Source organism: Megascapheus bottae, chromosome 9, assembly GCF_031878675.1.
Source record: "Megascapheus bottae isolate mThoBot1 chromosome 9, mThoBot2.hap1, whole genome shotgun sequence".
Classification (NCBI taxonomy): Eukaryota; Metazoa; Chordata; class Mammalia; order Rodentia; family Geomyidae; genus Megascapheus; species Megascapheus bottae.
This window is the reverse complement of record NC_143517.1, coordinates 65251594-65270780: the sequence shown is the minus strand read 5'-3', so window position 1 is coordinate 65270780 and position 19187 is coordinate 65251594. Positions and strand designations below refer to the sequence as shown.

The window sequence follows — 19187 nt, the reverse complement described above, 5'->3', positions numbered from 1 at the left end:
GCTGCTGTTAGGCAGCAGGTGAATGGAAGAGCTGACCACAAAGAAAAGTCAATCGATAAAGACTACAAAGAAAGGCTTGAATAAACAATGATGGAAAGATGAGTTTGGAAGGAGAGAAGGTATTTTATGTATTCAGTATAATTCCCCTGCAGATTTGAGAAGGCTGACAGAATACATAGAATACTTAAAGGAAAAGAACAGTAATAGAATGAGGTAGAGAAGACAAAAGGTAAGGCAAGGCAAGGCAAGTCTAGAGTAATTATAGCAGAATAGAATGCAGAAATATCCCCTGGGTATTGGCTAATAGTGACCCACACATTGAATGGTCATCTCCCAGCAGCCAAAGTGAAAAAGATAAAATAATTAACCAAAAGATGTTTACTGTTCTCATGAAGAAGAATGATTGCGTGGAAAAAAAGCTTTATTCTGTGAACAAGATTACAAAGGGTACACATGAAAAACATGTCTTCCCAGAGTGACATCCCTTGATCTGCCCACATCTTGCAACAGTCTTCTGTGCCAAGATTGTTGACCTACTACATGACCTAGTGGTTCAGACAGAGGATGTGAGGTGGGGCTTGGGCTAAGAGTTTGGCTCATTGGGCTACAGTAGGGTTTCTACAGAAAGCTGTTGAGTGCTTATGAAATAGAGGATATTCGTGCACTAGCAAGAAGAAATGTAGCAGGAAGATCTGGGGAAGAAACCCTCACTGCATGAGAAGGAATGCCCTCAGGGTCCTAGAAAGGACTGCTGAGGGCACAGCAAGGAGGCCTTGCTGAAGGCCACATGAGTGCCTTGTCCAATAAAAGGCACAGCCAAATTCAGAGACCTGGGGTTAACAACATTCATTTAGGTACGAGTCTGAGGAAGGAGGCTGAGGCCTGGTGAAGGCATCTGCTACTGTTGTAGCTGAGAGTTGTCGGTATGTATCACGACAGAGATACAGGCAGGCAATCTGAAGTGAAGTGAGCAAAAGAGAGAGATGTGTGGGAGGAAGAATGCTCCTACAGTTGGGTTCCCAGTTAAGCCTAAGAGATGGATGATTCCACACGGCGGTGAGTTGATGTAAGTGATGGAAGTTGATGGAGTGTGAGGCTTATGAAATGGCCAAAGAGATTGTGAGTCCAGGGCAGTGGGGTGGAGCACGGTTCTGCTGGAGCGTGACAGGGGCTCAGCTGAGCTATATTAATCATGGTGAACAGTAAAACACTAATAGTATCTTCCACTTCTCAGGCAGGTGCTGGGGTGGCTGGCATTGTGTGTGATCATTTCTTTTTGAGTCATGGTCATAATATTATGAGGTGAGGGTTTTTTGTTTGTTTTTATTTTAGTAGAAAGGTGATATACAGAGGGGTTACAGTTACATAAGTCAGGTTACCAGTATATTTCTTTTTGCACAGTGTCACCTCTTTCTTCATTTTCTGTTTTCCTCTCCCTCATACGTTATATAGTTCATTTTCAACCTAGTGTCTAGTGAGTGTCACTGATGCATCTGCTCATCCTTTGTCGCACCATTTCTATGCTCCCACTTCACCTTCCCATCAGATAAATTTACCTCTAAGACAAAAGGTACAGGAATAAAGACTGCAACCCACGAGGAAAAATAAACAAGGAGCGAAACAACATGAAACCTCATTTCCATTTCTTGGAGTTCATTTTGATAAACATCTATTAGTCTCGTTTTATGGTTGAGGATATGAAGATTTGGAATCCATCTGAGGCACTTTAAGGCTGACAGGAGTTTCTGAGGAGTGTGTAGGTAATAAGGCTGCATGGTATTCCACCTTCAGTAGAAAAGTGGAAATAATAGCAACAACGACTATTCACATTGTTTTGTAGAATTGTAAAGTCTTCATATATGCTTTCCTATGTAGCTCACGCACTCACAAAATTATTCAAATCACTATAAGTATAGTGATACTGTTTTACATGTGGGAAAAGCTGGAGAGACTGACTCAGGGTAGGAAGGAGAATTTTACTTTCTGCATTCTGATGTTAGAAAAAGTCATATGAAGGGTGGGAGTCAAGGAAAGGAGGTAGGAGACGATGACAGACACTGGGATATTGGAGTAATGTATGATCTGAGACAAAGACTTGACCATAGAACTGAGCCAGAAATACACAGACTGTGAAGCAGAGTCTAGCACAGGGAAAAGGTTAGTATTGGAGCTTGAGATTGGGACTTTGCCACATGAGGTCTTAGATTCCTTATTTAAAACAAGAGAAAAAATGTCTTTATTCATAATTTTATCTGTATCTATGATGGTAGTATATAACAATGCTAGCTTTTTGTCTAGCAAATGGTAATTCTTTCATTAAAAATATTTATTGTTATTATAAAGATGATGTATGAAGAAGTTGCGGTTATAAGTAATACTTTTATGAATGTTAATTTTTAGTTTAAATTTTCCCTGTGATATAAAGATCTTTCCTGGTGAATAAAACAGAAGTAGAGGATATCTATCTTTATTCTGAAATAAGACAGAATAATGTGTGTGTGTATGTGTATGTGTATGTGTGTGCGTGTGCATGAATGTGCATGTTTGGAGGGAGGAGCAGGTAATCAACCAGTCATGGAATGTATGGTCAGAAATGTCAGTGACTCCTTTCTAGAAAATCTTGAACTCAAGATTAACAGAGACATTGGGGAAGTCACAGCCAGGATCTAAGTAGCCATGGTTCCTAGGGAACTATAGGAAAGTTCAGACTCACAGTTAGTTCTCATTCTCCAGACAAATATGTTTTTGGAAGATGCTTGGGGGAACTTTCTTTGTCAGTTGTATTTCTAAGAAACTGGTGGCAAGAGGTTGTGCTAACTTTCCTTGTGTGAAGGAAGTGAAATATGTGATTATGCAAAACAAAGCTAAGAGGAAGTTATTTATAGTACTTGCTTTCAGAAAAACGTTAACTTTTAAGACTTTTTTTAAACAACAAATTTTAAACCCCGAGGACCTAAAGATAAATTTCATCCATATGTCTCTGCCTGAATTGTGATTAACTAGGAAGACATTTTCAAAGAAGCTTTTTGATAAGAGATTTTCATTCCTGAAGGATGAGCACATTCTTGAAAAGAAAGAGCAGCCAATAAAAGGATTAGGAAGAGTTTTATTAATAAAAATGCATTAACATTTTCTGTGCAACAGGACCTAGTCCTGAACGTGAGGTCTACAGTGAGCAAAGAGCAATGTTTCCCTCGGCGATACCCAGATTAAGGCTAAGCAAAGTCCCAAGGCCCTGCTAATGATGCACAGATTAGTGGAGACATCTGTTAAGAAAATAATAAGGTAGACCAGATGGTTATTTTGTGTGACTGTCAGATTCAAGAATTGCCTGATCTGAGTGGAGCTAGCAAACACTAGTCTTGTATTGACAGATCCAGATGTTTTTCACTCCACAAGATGCTATTATACCAGTAATACCAATATAAAACTCTCCTGAATTTTAAGTGTTTGAAATTTGCTAAAAATACATTAAAAATATACCAGAGATTAGACAAAATATCCTTGCAGGTGACATTTGACTCATGGGCCTTCAGACTACAAATCTGAAAAGAAAAATCATGGTAACTGGGAGTATCAAGTGCTAAGACAGGAAAGGAAAGAGTGTGAATTATAGAGAAGAGTGAAACCTGACACTTAGCATGCCAATTTCCCTGAATATGAGAACAAATGAGGTACTATGACACCATCTTCAGGTGTATGTGGAAAGTACAGACCATGTTTTGTTTTCCATTTATTTTAAAGCTAATGGTGAAAAGACATGAAATATTTAAGGGGAAATTCTTGTATCACAAATAATTAAATGTAATGAATTCCAAGACAAAGAGAAAAGCCAAAACTCCAAGACAAAAATTAAAGAGAGATAGGGAAGGGGGGAAAACCAAGACGGGTGGGGGGTGTGGGGGGGAGGGATACGGGTACCAAGACATGTGAAAGGGTATCAATGTATGTGAATTAATGCACCTTCTATCTGGCAAATATCATGTAACCCTTTTACTAATTACAATAAAAAAATTAAAGAGACTTGCTTTCTTATAAACTTGATCCAACTTGGAAATGACTTAATTTTCTTGTCAACTTCCTCTTCCGTGTATGAGAATGCCCGTGGAGTGATGGCACCTGAGGGTCAGAGGCAGCTTTTTCTCTTTGATTTCAGTCCACTGTTGGATAACTTAGGCTCTGTGGCTGCTTCCTTCCTTGAGAAGGGGCTATGGGCCACTTATTCCTAAGAGAATTCCAGATCAAACGTTTATTTGAGAAACAAAACTTTCAGATTCCTAAAATAATGATGTTTGTTTAATAGTTTTTGAAAATAGGCTTTTCCCCAAAGGGTTGCATAAATCCTTTGCTTCCACTTGCCAAGCAATATTGTCAGGTATCCTGCTCATCCAGAAATGCATGGAGCCTGCACAGCAGATCTGCCTTAAGCCCAAGCGACATTGATTTTTCTGCTGATATTTCTGTTTCTCTTCTTTGGGCAATAGACGCTCAATGCTTCATTTAGACAGGAGTCAGCTGCTAACCTCCCTTGGACTTCATTTCTCTTGCAGGTGGAGGATGCACTGAATGAAGTAGAGTTTCAGCTCAAGGTGGACCTGCACTTCACAGACAGCGAGGAGCAGTGAGTGTTGTGTAAATCCCTGAGTTGTGGTAGCTAGTAACTTCCTCCAGCACTTCCCTCTCACGGGCCATGGGCGTCAGAATGGCCAGAGACACCCAGTTCCTACATCCCTCCATAGACAGTGGTGACCAGGAGCTTGGGCTGAGAGTGTCGGCCTGAGACCTTGAACTGTGCGTTTGAGGCAGAAGCTGTTGTCCCATACACAGATGGCTCCCGCTTTCTGACTTTTTGAACACAAGGTAGGCTACAAGAATCAAAGCACCTTCTGAATGAGAGGAAGTTATACCGTGAGTTGTCATCTTTGTATTGAATGTCGGCTATTATATTTCAACTCTCTGAAAACTGAAAATCCATTTATGAATAACCTGATGATGAAATAAGCAGGAGGCAGTTCCTTTTTTTTCTCTTCACTGCTTCCTTCAGGTTTTTCTGTGGCCTCTTCCTCCTTGCCTGGGTTGAAAACCATTTCTCTACATTCTTTCAAGAAATAGATAAGCCATCTTTTTCTTAGGCATCATGTATGATTCCCAGACTCCCACCTCTTGTTCAGTTTTATAGTTTCTTCATTTGTGTCAATTCTCCTTGGAGCCTGAAATTTCTTTCCAGTGCAGAAAAGGTAAAACACTGGGGGACTTTGTATTCCTTTCCCAGCTTTCTTCTGTGCTGCTGTTTTTGAGTCAGGCACAGTGAGGAGGGGGAAGAAGTGGAGAGTGTTGGAAAACTTCATTGGTTGGTTATCAGTAGATAAGCAGGGGCCTTAGCTGGTAGGTGTGCAGTCACCCTTAGGATATCCTTGTGAAGTCCTTGTAGATGTATGCATTAGCCACACCCCATCCTCACTCAGCCCTCGCCTTATAGTTTTCTGACATGGTGAAGCCTTTCATGGCCAGGTAACTTGGGTCTTGGAGGAGTGCTGACACAGATACTGCCCCAGAAAACCTATGATGTGACCATGGAAGATGTAGTCATGCAAATCCTTCCCACATTTTTGGGGAACCTCTTCCTTCAAGTTCATATTCATCTTCCCCGGCTTTCCCACCCCCCACTGTGGTGTGGTCAGGACCACTGAGGGATAGGACCTGTCTTCCCACAGCTCTAAGCAGCTGAGGATTCTCTTCCTTGTAAGAAGAGAGGCAAAATATATTTTACCTCCATTTTTACAGCAGAATCTCAACATGCCTTGGCCACTGCTCTATAAAAATGAACCTACCTCTATGCCACATTTCTAAAACCTCTTCCTTCTTCCTTTTGGAAAATAGCAAACCTGGAAGCCAATGAACTAATTCGCCCAAACCTTTGCAGTCGAGAGTCCTTCTGAGGACTTTTTTGTACTTCTCGGGGATTGTCCCAACCCTGTAGTCTTTGTAATTGTTGTGCATATGGGGTTACAGCATGAAGAATTGAGTCAGAAAGGATTGGAATCAAAGAAGGATCTCTGTGGAGGTATCAGACACACGATGGGGATGGGATATTGAGAGTAGACAGGAGTTAAAAGTGTGGATGGTGGTGCTGTCTCACTGGATGGGGGGATGAGCTGTCCAGGGTCCTGATCCTGTATCTAGACTCAGTGCCCTCCATTGCTCCCTCTTGAACTTACCATGAGCTCTCTGGATACCTGCTTCTTCCACCGCACAGCTTCTCCCTCGGTGAGATGATAGAGGCTAAGAAATCCCATCTATGCACCCTAAATCCACACCTGTGACTCCATTACTTTCATGATGCCTGTGCAACGAATCTCTTTCATTACCCTTCCCAAAACCCAATCAGGTCCTATATCCTTATGCCAAGTTCATTCAGAGGATTTTGTCCATAGCCCCATGACAGACACTTCCTATGAGCCAGCTAACCCTGCCAATGCTTTCAGACTTATATTAGAAATTATAGACTACTTAAAGAGCTTGAATGGTAAGTCATAGAGGACACTGTTACTGAGACTTTCTTGCTAGCAAAAAGTGGGACTTATGGGAGAGCCTAAATATATGAAATTAGCCCTATCAAACTGTATAAAATGCAGCATGTTAGGCTAATCCTTCATCCACTGGTGTAGAGAAAATGCCTGTATTTTTCCAAATCTTAGTAGCCTTGTTTATGAAATAAAGATCACTTAATAGGTCTGTTATGAAGATGAAGAGAAACTCTGTGTGTGTGTGTGTGTGTGTGTGTGTGTGTGTGTGTGTGTAGGCAATGCACATTCTGCTAGATAAATGACTTCTTTATCCATATGGCTTATTAGATGTAGGGCCTCGATGTGTTGTTTCCTTTCTATAACACAAAGCACTTAATAACAAGCAGAGCGGGGCCTTTCGTGCAGCATAAGATTATCTGAGAAAAACAGGAAGCCAGAGGCTGGGAAGATTGGAAATGCCATATTTTTTTCATTTTCATAAATTGGGTTTGGAGATGATAAGGCATATGGAGTACATCCCGGGGGTAGGCATTAAGCTTTGAAGCATTGCTCTGGCCAGCCAGCACCTTAGGCACTGAGTAGAAAACAACCCAAAAGTCACAGAGTGCAGAAGACCAGCATCTAATGCCAGGCTGAAAGGCTCCTGACATTAGTCTCACCCAGCCTCCCTCAAAAGGGTGGCAGTGCCCCCATGGGACTGTAGTCATGTGACAATGGGGATAGTTCTGCCTTCTAGTGGATAGAGACCAAAGATGCTTCAAACATGTCGCATGCATAGGACAGACCCCCTACCCACGGCAAAGCAGAGTCTAGCTTCGAAATCAGTATGACACCAGTCTGGAACAACTTGGTTCTAGCATTTTCCCTTTCTGTTCTATATCAACACCTACTCACACAAGACCAGAAATTTGTTCCTCTCCAATGTATCCATTTCTATGCCTGAGTAGTTGGGACACATAGGAAATTCTTTCTTACCCTTGATTGATCTCAGATGTATTCCTTGTGAATATCCAGAAAATATTCTCTTCAGTTAAGAAGAGATCTCACCTTAACTATCTCCAGATCACATACAGGAATTTTCTCCCTGTGAACAGGATTTTTCTTGTTTAATTTTCATTTTATTATTTTTAGTTTGCTTCAGTTACTTTGCAAGAATCTAGGTATCTCCTTTCAATGCTATCTGCTTTATCCTCCAAGTACACACACACACGCATGCACGCACGCACGCGCGCGCGCGCACACACACACATGCATGCACTCACGCACGCACCTGAAACTGAACTTGATCTCTGTGTATGTGCTCTCTCCACTTCTGAGTTCAGAAGACTGTGTCTGGTTTTCTTCATTCTCCTTCATTCTTTCCAATTTGGTTTAACACTTTTAATACCTTTTCATCTTGTCTGATTGAGATATGCTTAACATCCTGTTGGTCATTCTCTATGGATATTTCTGTGACTTCCAGGAGCTATTGTGTGTATAGATTCAAAGAAATACTAACTCAGAACTACTAGATCAAAAAGACCTCCTCTATCACCCCAATTTTATCTCACAATTTTGAACAAGTTGATGAACTTAAGTTAATTAGTTCCTCTTCTATAAATGGAGTAAATATCTCATGTGAGAGTCTTACAGAGAACAGGAAAAGTCAGTTTTGAGTGAGGTCACAATAAAGTGTTGTCTGGATTAAACTTATAAACATCTATTTATTTATGAGATTCATGGTATGGATTCTTCAATCATTCGTCCCCAGGTTTCGTCCTGGTGGAAAAGAAAGCTGTGGAAGTAGTGATGCTGGTCTCCAGAGGTTTGTATGCACATAAGCAAAAATGCTTCTATGGAAGTGTGGCCTGGGTCCCTCTTCTCTTCTCCTGTCCCCTCCCTCTTCCCCTACATGTGGAGGAAGGAAAACCTTCTCCGCTCTACTCCTGAAATATATCCATGTAGTTTTCCCACTCAACTTGCAGGTCTTGCATGACGAGTCTTCAGAGCTCGAGATTCCTGCTGGCAGATGCCTCTGGCTTTATTTAGAGAAGATTCTATTGCTTTTGATAACCAAATATGCCACTGGGCCTTTCCTGCCAGTTGTTGTAATGTAGGATGGGACGTAGCCGTTACAAAGCGCTCGGGTCGATGTGAGAGGTTCTTCCAAGAAACGGGTCGGCCTGTCTTAGCCTTATGCTATGGGAGTCATTCACGGCTCTGTCCATGCAAGCAGTCAGCTGCTTGTCTTCATTGGCATGCTCTTGACTAACTTCCACAGTATGCCAGGGGCTGTGGAGGTGTGGGGATTCACAAAGCTAGTTAGTCACAGGCCTTGTCCATAGGGACGCAGAGCTCGAAGAGAAAGGCAGGTTCACCGACTCGTAGCAGGAGCCGTGTGGGAGCCTGGAGGACATAAGGAAGGCGGGAGGGAGAGGAGGGCTGCGTTGAATGGAGAGCCGGGTATCATTGTAGGCATCCCTGAGTTGTGGGCTTGGTGCCAGCGACAGTGGAGCTGAGCTCACAGCTGCCACACAGCCTCGGACTCTTCATTTGCCCCTCACGGGGCAAATACATCCTAGGGGCAGAGCTCCTCCCAGATGGAGGCAGAAGACGCATGTCCAGTGTGGCGAGGCTGCCTGCAGGCTGGTGTGGCCAACTGCAGAGACCCGCGGCTCCCTCTCACCACCGCGCCCTCGCTTGCCTTCCAGGCTGAGGGACGTGGCTGGAGCCCCGATGATCAGCAGTCGTACGCTTGGCCTGCACTTCCACCCGCGGAGGGGTCTACACCACCAGGTCCCTGTCATGTTTGACTACTTCCACCTGTCGGTGATCTCGGTGACCGTCCATGCTGCTCTGGTGGCACTCCAGCAGCCCCTGATCAGGTATGGAGGTTGAGGCCCTGCAGGTGCGGGGAGACACCTCCTCACACAGGGGTGCTGGGGCCGGCACTCTCACGGAGGGTCAGCCAGGGCTGGCTGCATCTCAGAGGTGGCAGAATTAGGCTTGGACTCCTCCAGGATTAAATGAGACAGTGCCTGTGAAATTAATAGCCATGCATTAATAGGTTAATTTTATATAACATCTACCATATTTCAGGCCCTGGTCTAGACTACCTATGTATATACCACTGGTAAACACTTGAGAAATGGCAAGTGCATTTCATTCTAGGGAGAAACTGTTCTACTCAAGACCTGATGTAAGTCTTCCTAGAAGAATCGGCCTTTGTGCTCTACCCAAAGGATAAGAATGCAAAAGAACTTGGGGAGGGTAAAGCACAGCATCATTAATGATGCTTTAAGGAGTTGAAAATGGATGTATGATGTGTGAAAAAGGCATTGAATGTTTGAGCAAGCAGTTAGCCTGGGCAGGACAAAGTTGTTCACAGGCCTCTAGTTCACTCTGTTGTTATTGGAAGTCTTGGTGCTATCTTCCCCAAGATTCGGGGAGCTTGGAAATGTCAGCAGGGAGTTCAATCTGATGAGAGGATCCCCTGCATAAGTTTTTCTACAGCAAGCTTTTAGGAGAGGATTTTAAAAGCTGCCATGCAAGCTGGAACTTTCCCCCAGATGGAGTAAAAATAGATCTGCCTTCCGCTTTCTGGGTTCTGCAGGAAGTTTCTGCCTTAGCTCCCAGTATCTGGAACAAAGGGAATCCTTGAAGTTTGTAGGAAATGCCTGTCAAACAGGGCATATATTAGCTTTTCTAGGAAAGGTTTTCCGAGCCTCAGTTAGATCTGGTAAGCATGCCGCAGGAGTGAAATGAAAACGTCACCTCAAAAGACCCTTAGTCTTCACTGAAACAAACTGAAGAAAAGAATCCAACTTTGAACCTTACATGGGTCTAACAGTTGCTTTGGAAAGATCCCTGTCCCACTGGGAAAGCTAGCTAACGGTCACACTTATGTAAATAACCAGTGTGTAGTTACTGGTTTGCAGTCTGCCTCCTAAGTGTGCCTGGTTGTCTGGATAACCATATCTGTCCTCTCTGAACTAAGGGAATATTCTTTTTACATCCATCTTCCAGCTCCATGGTAAACTCACTTCGACTCTTAATTCAAAACAAATCACAGCCTGGAATCTCAAGATGCTGAATTCTGGGAGGAACTTGGCCCAGGCAGAAAAATCTCAATAGCTCCAATTCACCAGTGAAAAGCAGGACTAAAGATGTGTTCTAAGTGGTAGAATGTCAGCCTAGCAAGAGCCAGGCCCTGAGCCCAAACCCATATACAGAAAAATCAAAAACAAAAACAATTGAGGAAATGACTATACTGTATCACATAGTTGTTCATTGATGCTGGGTGGCGATGGTGGCTTGATTCTAAGACCCCTGACAGACACTAAAATCTGTGACTGCTCACAGCCCTACTATACAGTGGTGTGATGTCTGCCTAGAACCCGTGTACACCTTCTAACCCTGGAGGGTACATTCTGTCATCTGTTACTTGGTACCATACACAGTGTATGGTACATAGATGATGCTTATTGTACTTCAGAGTTTAATTACTTTCCTAAGTATAAGAAAAAAGCTACGCATGTTACATTTGAAGTCTGTGGTTGATCAAATCTCCAGAATTCAAGGATATTGTGGGCTAACAGTTGTATTACAAACAACTATAGCTGTTATATGTATATATAATGTACACATGTAACATTTATATCTATTCATATGTGTATTGCATGGCGTTGTATTGGCTACATTATCTACCATAGTTACTACATTTATGAAATCATTGCTATTTGGCACAGTCTGTGTGCAAATCTCAGAGAACTCTCACAACGACTCCATGAGGAAACAGAGGAGAGTGAAACATTACCTCAGCAGATCCCTTATTGTCATTCATTCCTTTATCTCTGACTACTCATCTTAAAAACTCAGTTTGTTTCATAAAGTGCTCTTCTTATCCAGCCTCGGTTTACCCATTTTGCATTCTTCCTGATATTTGACCAACATGGCCTCTAGAGGCGATAGCCTTGTATCCATCATCTTTTTATCCAAGGACCCCACGAGCCTGGCTTGTGGCACAAGACTAGTACCATTTGGATAATGGGATTAAACAGAAATGTACCATTAACATTAACATGTGTGTGCTCATGCACACACATGAGTCCCTTGGATCAAATTCCTCCAGGATTCTCTTGAGTAGCTATGGTGATGTGACATCACTTGGATTTATTTGTTATTAAGATCCTCTCCTAGCTACTTAGATGGCTTCCATTCAATCCAGACTGGGCAGACAAATTAGAGAGATTCCTATCTCCAGTTAACCAGCATAAACTGGAACTGAAGAATTTGCTCAACTGGTAGCACACCAGACGAGAGCAGATAAGAGGCTCTGAGTTAAAGCTCCAGTTCAGGCACACACACATTGATGATGATGATGATGATGATGATGATGATGATGATGATGATGATGATGATGGTGATGATGATGATGATAAAGACATTATTATTAATAATAGTAAACCATTAGGATACTTAATAGAAAATGCCATAATTTTAAAACTCAAGATAAAAATCATGTGATTCCATCACCTTTCCTAACCTTGGATTCTAACTTGGGTTGCTGCCGGTACCTTAGGTCAGCTGATCATCGTGATGAATCACAGAGCTGAGAACTATTTGTGTATTTGTCTGTGGACCAGAATACAATAGTCCCAGTGAATCCGGATTATTGGGAATCCTTTGTCAATTATGACTGTCTTGGCATTCTGCTTAACTCCTGTGTGAATCATGGTGGCTGGCGTTGTTTAGAAAGGGATGGTGGATGGGGTGGGGGTGAAGGAGCTTGCTCCAGCTGATGTAGGAGCAGAAACAGGAATCAGTGCATGTGTAACCAGGCCACCATTTGCCTCTGGCCAGGAGCCCTTCAGCCTGCCCCTGCGGTTAATGCCACTTTGGCACTGAGCCTCAATGTCTTTCAACACTAAGTGCATGATCCTTGGCTCTCAAACTTACTTGCCAGTTATCCATTGGGCTTCCTTGTCAATAACATCCAACATGTTCTACCCTTATAAGGGGGAACTCTTCATTCACACCCACCCTGGGGACCCCCCGTAATGCCCTTTGGGGGGACGGAGAGCATGACCACATTGCTTTGTTTACATCCAGTTTCTCCCTTTTCCTTTCTCTCTCTCTGTCTTCTTTTTTCCAGTTTCACCCGTCCTGGAAGAGGCTCCTGGCTTGGGAAAGGTGGCCCAGAGGCGGGACCAGAGCAGTCCATTATTTCTCTGGAAAATTTAGTGTTTGGAGCTGGATACTGCAAGCCAACTTCCTCAGAGGTACTGTCTGCATGGGGCCACCAGCCTGTCACCTGCAAACCTCACTCTCTGAGACTGCTGGGCATGGGGTCTTTCCTTTGATTCTGCCAGCACACCAGGGTCTATGTGATGCGTCGCAGAGCCGGACAGCATCTGTCCATTTGTCTGTCGTTGTGAGGGTTATAATGTTCCCAGTTCTTCCCACTTGGAAATTTGTCCAGTTTGTCCCTTTATTACCTAATTGCTCTTCTCTTTATCACTGTAATGTCTCTTGAGCCAGTTGAGTTTGAAAAGCCCTGTGAGGGCCACAGAGAGCATGGCCCACAGACAGAGCAGGGCTCCACTCATGGTGCTTCTCTGGAGGCCAGGAGACAGCGAGAGGGACTTCCCTCACACGCTATGGTGCCATTGAAAGTTTGCTGGTGTCGAGTCAGGCCTGCTTTCTAAATGTTATGCCATGTTTTATTTGCTTCTTCCCTGTGCATCCATTCTCATACCTGCTGTGGATTGCCAACAGTTAATAATCTCATGGACAGTTATGTGTATCCAAAGTTGTAGTGACTGGAAAACATCTTAGCCAAGTATCTGGCACTCATTACTTGGGTAATAAACATGCCCGTCTTGCCCTTTTTGCTCCTTCAGCTGTCCTTGCTCTTCTGTGAGCATACGCAGACTGCCTGTCTGCATTTCTCCTAAGCTGATCTGAGATGTGCTTCATTCGTGGCCTGCACAGAAATAACCAGGCTATATCACTCAGGACTAAGCGAAGGATCAACGGGAAGGTTTTCTTCCCTCTAATAAGGAATTGGCTCATACCAATCACAGAGGCTGGGGAGTCTCCAGGTCTGCACTCAGCTGTCGTGGAGACACAGAAGAGTGAATGGAACCTGTGGACATGACCTGGCTCCATTTCTATTTCTACCTGTGCTCTAGCCCAGCATGGGGCCAGAAGAGATGGCTCTCCATTCTCGAGACTGGCAGCAGTCTGTCCTCTCACAGTGGATGTGTGGTATAGTCCTGGCACCGTTCCCAACTCTCTGTGTCTTATAGCGTGGAGAGCTGCCTTTGCTGGAAACTCCTCACAGCCTGGCTCCCCCTCTGTCCAAATCTTTCTTTAAAATCCCACCACACACTGGTCCCGAGATTCCTTCCTCTGTGAGCTGGATGTTCAGCTCAGACTGTTTTCTGGGTGATGGCCTGGGTTGTTAATAACTGTCTCCATTTGAAGCATTTTTAACACTTGTCTCCCACACAGAGGTCCTGAGCTGCTACCACAGCATATGGGGAGACTTGCGGTAAACTGTCTGCCCTGAAGGAGCTGGGATGCCCAGCTTCCTGCTGATCCTGCCAGACCTGCCAGACCTCACTGAAACCACCATGATTTTGGTGTGAAATGATGGATGTCAACACTGGCACATAGGGCTATCCTGAGCTAGGGCAGAGCCTGGGTCTGGGCAGAGTGGGGCAGTGGGCACTGTAGATCATGTTAGCCCCTGCCCTCTGTTCCTGAGGATATATGATGTACCTGGCCCTGCTTCCTGAGCTCTGGCTTGCTGTGGCTCAGAGAATGGGTTCCAGAGCTTGCTGTGATGAAGTTCTGTGACATTGAGTGAACTTAGCTCCAGGGAAAGTCAGTTTCAACCAGTGTGAAATGGATGGTACTTGATTCTTGCATGTGTAAGAACCATGATAGAAATAGACTTAGCCGGCCCATGGTCTCGTGTAGTGTTGCTTTTTTTCTCTCTCTTTTTTTTTCCTTCTGGGGGTCTATGTATGTCAAAGCAGATGTCCTTCTTGCAAGTTGGAAATGACAGAGCATGTACAAGGGCTTGATTTGGATAACCCATGGCTGGATAGGTTATTCTCAGGATTTCACCCTTTCCTGTGCACTTTCCACATGAGTCCCATCAGAGGTCATAGAGTCAGTGTATGCCCACCGTGTGCCATCCCACCAGCTGAGGCTGCCAAGCAAAAGAGCCATGGATTCGAGTCTCACCCAGTGGAGAATAAGCATTCCTGGCTTTGGTGTTTACAGAGCTAGGGCTGGGTGACATCAAATCCCCGGGAGGTGAGGGGTGACAGAGTGAACTGTGACCCTCTCCCCTCTGCTTCCCCCCTTGGGCTCTGCTGGCATCTTGACTTTCAGCTTCAGAGTTGTCGAGGGGCTGTGTTGCTTCTTGTCTCAAACCAGCAGCTTTGCACTGTAGGAATTATGTATGCTCCTAGACTCACAGGTTATCTCACAAAGGACACTAATGCCAGCCACACCAGGCTGCTGAGAGGATGAAATAAAGTCATGTCCTAAGGGACTTGAGCATGCAGCCTGTCCTCAGATTCCCCAAGAGAAGCCTCTGTGGATTGCTAGTTTTCTTTTCATTTATCTGCATCCCGAAACCCAGTGTCGCCTCACCGGCTCAGTGGTGGTCTTGCAAGTCTGGTGAGCTGCCTTCTGTGCAGCTTTGATCTTGGCTTCAGTGCTCACCAGCTCTGTGACTGTGGCCCCACCACGTGCCTTCTCTGGGCCTTGGCTGTCCAAGGCATAGGAAGGTGAGTGGATGAGGCCTTCAGGCCTGGACTCTGCTACTTTTACCTCAGTAGCCACGACATGACCACAGAGAGTTAGCCAGTAAGCACAAAATGATATACTGATCTCATTCCTCCAGGGAAACAGAGCATTTAGGATCTATAGGCATCCCCCCTCCCTTTCTCCTATTCATCTGTCTCTATAAAAGCAGCAGTTCAAGCTGGATATTTAAACTCTAGGCTAGATTTTCAAACATTTCTGAGTAGGCTAGCAGGCAGGGGGCCAAGGAAAGAGTTATATGTAAGACGATCTATAGGCAAAACTCATTCCATTTTATTTTCTTGGGGGGGGGCTGTTAGGAAGAGAATAAGTCAATTGTTTTCTGCCAAGACCTTCAACTGATATTTAAGGCCTTTCTTTACCGTGGAAGGATATCTGCTTTACTGAGGCCAGTTATTTCTATATTGATCTCTTCTGAAGAAAGCTCTTACTGCAACACTTGAAATGTTAGACCCAATAGCTCCATGCTGTGGTGTGGCTAAGGTGATTCATAAAGAAACCATGATCTCTCGTAAAGCCTCTAGGTCCACTAGGCTCTCATTGACGATTAAGAGTCCAGGGACCCAGAAAATCCTGTCTCTCCCCAAGGAGGTTGGATATTTCCTTTTTAGGGATTCAAGTGCTAGTACGAAGAGAGGTTCAGGGAGGTCTCTGTAGTCACACAGCTCGGTCAGGGCCATGCCGGGATGGTGGTGTGTCAGTGAGGTCCAGGCAGCCTTCCTTTGCTGCTGTGATGACCGCGTTCACGGTAATGAGCTGAGACATGGCTCTCATCACCCTGCCTTCCCCTTGTCAGGGAAGGGGTCCCAGGTGGAGGAGCACATGTCACTGAGAGGTTGCTGGTGTCCTAAACAGATCCCACACAAAGGGATCCTGACCCCCCTCTTTTCTGAGCGTGGGTGTGCAGAGCTCCACTCATGACCGCCCCTCCACACACATTATGGGAGGTGTGGGTCTGAAAGGGCAGGTGAAGAGGACAGAAACTGAGGCACAGGGCCGACTCCCCAAGTGGAAATGGACCAATCCCTAGGCATGCTTTTGTTCTCACCACTTTCGCCTTTGTTTTCTTTGGGTCCTTTGCACATTGCCCTGGCCTTGAGTCTACTTCCGTGGCTGGGAACATGCTCGTAGCATTCTTTGTGTGGGAATCTGGGGTCCCGCGTGTGGCCCACAGCACAGCTGTCTCCCCCCATTAAAATTAAATGGCTTTCAAAATCTTTCATTTAAATAAATAGCAAGTTTCTGAACAGTGCATGAAAAAGGCTGGATTTTGACTTGCATATGAACCAAACCATATTCAAATATAATATATTGAATTTATTTCATACAAATTGATATAATCTATAATAGATTGTATATACTATAGTAGTAATTAATCTACAGTAATTTTTACTAATTTTCATATGAGCTATATGCAAAATCACTCTATAATTTCTATATATCTCTATTATATTTACCAGTCTGTTATCTTGTTTTAGTATGAACCATCTGAAATTTCACTAACCAAATCTCTATGGCTCATTCTCTGTGGTTCATTTCTTCCCATTCTTAATTAGTGAAGTTTTGTGAGTTAGCCTCTTTTTTTCTACTACTAAACCTTTTATTTTATTTTTTTGGTATTCTTTGATGGTTGTGGGGTTTGAACTCAGGGCCTTGGCAATGTTCCTGAGATCTTGGATTCAAGGCTAGTGCTCTACCACTTAGAGCCATGGCTCTACTTCCAGTTTTTGAGTGGTCAGTTGGAGGTAAGAGTCTCATGAGGACTTTTCTGCCCATGCTGGCTTCAAATCATGATCTTCAGATCTCAGCCTCCTGAGTAGTTAGCATTACTGGCATGAGCCGCTGGTGTATAGTGCCATCGTACCTTTCGAAGAAGAGCAAATTTGCATTTTCAGGTCTCAAGTTTTTGGATATTTAAGAGTGACAATGGAAAACTCATGTCAAGACCACTGCCCAACACTGAGAAACCTCGCAGAGTGAGAGGCACTGGTGGCATAAGCTGGAGACAATCCCCGAGGCAAGTGGTGATCAGAAAGATTGTGACAGTGACCTCTAATGATGAGAACACGCTTGGCAATAACCAAGGGTGGCTTGAGATCAGTGCTACAGACGCCTATGTGGGCATGGGTGCTGAGGCCAGGAGTGCCAGCATTTTTGTAGGTGCAGGATAAGAGACCCTCCCCATGGAAACTGTGTCCTATTTTGAAGCCTGCTGGCAGACTCACACACATCCAGCCTTAGCAAATACTGCTGCTGCGTAGATGGAGAGAATCCAGGGAAGTAGGATCAGGCAGCTCTCTGGCCAGGCTGCCTTCTTTCTCCTCCTGCCTCGTCTCAGGACTTAGGTTGGCCTTATGGTAATCTCAAAGGCTGGGAACAAGAAAAGCCAGATCTACTGTGGAAAAGGAGTTTGCCATGCCCTCCAGCAGAGTGGTTCCAAGCTCCGACATTCATCCCCACCTTGACACCTACCTTGCTAAGTACGTTATGACAGGGACGAATGTCTGCCAAGCTTTTACAGACCCGTGGTTGCTTATTTAGTTAGCATAGACACAAGCAGGAGAAGTCTGTCAAATGCACATTTCTTCAGAGCAGCTTTTTATCAGTGAACAACTTTCCACATGGTCCTAGGCTCCAGGCAGAGAGTACTTTTCCTTTGGGGTGTTCTTGCTGTGACAATGAAAGCAATCATTCACCTATACAGCAGCGCGGAGCGCAGAGCGGAATATTTAAGGAGCCATTTTGTTGTTTGTTTACTCCAGAGGAGGGCTGGCCTATCTTAGCCTCAAACTCAGTCTGCTTGCCTCTGCTTTCTGAGTGCCAGGATTGTACTCATGCCACCCCATGTCTTGATTTAGGGTAGATTTTTAAAACTATAATATGTACATATTAATTGATATCATTAGAGACTCTGTTTCATCTGTCTTGTTTCTTCCCCCACCCCAGACAGATCTCCCACTATTTACCTTATCTCCTCTTCAGTCCCTGGTCCCTGGCTCATTCTCAGCTTTCCTCTGATCTCTCTCATCTCGTTTGTCTTGGTCTCCTTCCTCGTCGGCATCTCCTGTCTCCCCATCTTACCTCCTTTCTCTCATGGATTACTTCCACTGAGACTGCCTCTGTCATTTCTGAATATGTTTCTCTTGATCGATTTCTCCCTTCAGTATGAAGTGTAGTTTCCTGCCCAGAAAGTTTTTGTATTCACATTTTACCATTCTCTGTACACTCTGCATGTGTGTATGTGTGTGTGTGTGTGTGTGTGTGTGTGTGTGTGTGTGTGTGTGTGTGTGTGCGCGCGCGCACATTAGCCCTGATGAAGACATAGTTAAGTTATTTGGAACCAGCTGGATATTGCTGAGGCTTGCTCATTATGTGAGTAAACTTCACATAATGTTAATAAGAACAATTTATAGCCAGAGGCGAAGCGAATGCATGACTACATTAAATACCACGAGACAGCACGAGTGGCTCCTCCCAGCATGTACGCACTGTCCATGTGTCTCGTGAAGCCTGAACTTGGAGAAAGGAGGAGAACAAGTTCCAGGCTGCCAGGGGACCCAGGACAGAACCAGATCCCAGTGGGGACAAGGGCGGTAAGGAGTGACATCTATCCAGAGGAAGAACAAGCAGGTCTTGATGAGGCAGAGATGAAACACGAGGACGACTGGCTCTTCTTTTCTTTTGTGCCAGTCTCAGGGCTTGACCTCAGGGCTGGGAGCTCTCCCTGAGCTTTTGTGCTCAAGGCTGGCACTCTATCATTTGAGCCTCAGCTCCACTTCCAGCTTTTTGGTGGTTAATTTTGAGGTAAGAGTCTCATGAACTTCTCTTCCAAGATCC

General features: G+C 44.4%; 1 protein-coding gene across 1 annotated transcript in view; it reads left to right on the top strand.

The window, feature by feature from the left end:
• Window positions 1-19187, top strand: part of Fam135b (family with sequence similarity 135 member B) — a 160329-nt gene that overhangs the window by 97307 nt on the left and 43835 nt on the right. The window contains exons 5-7 of the mRNA XM_090339452.1: window positions 4551-4621; window positions 9218-9391; window positions 12661-12787. Of these exons, the coding sequence (XP_090195578.1) occupies window positions 4551-4621; window positions 9218-9391; window positions 12661-12787 (372 nt within the window). The remainder of the gene's footprint in view (window positions 1-4550; window positions 4622-9217; window positions 9392-12660; window positions 12788-19187) is intronic.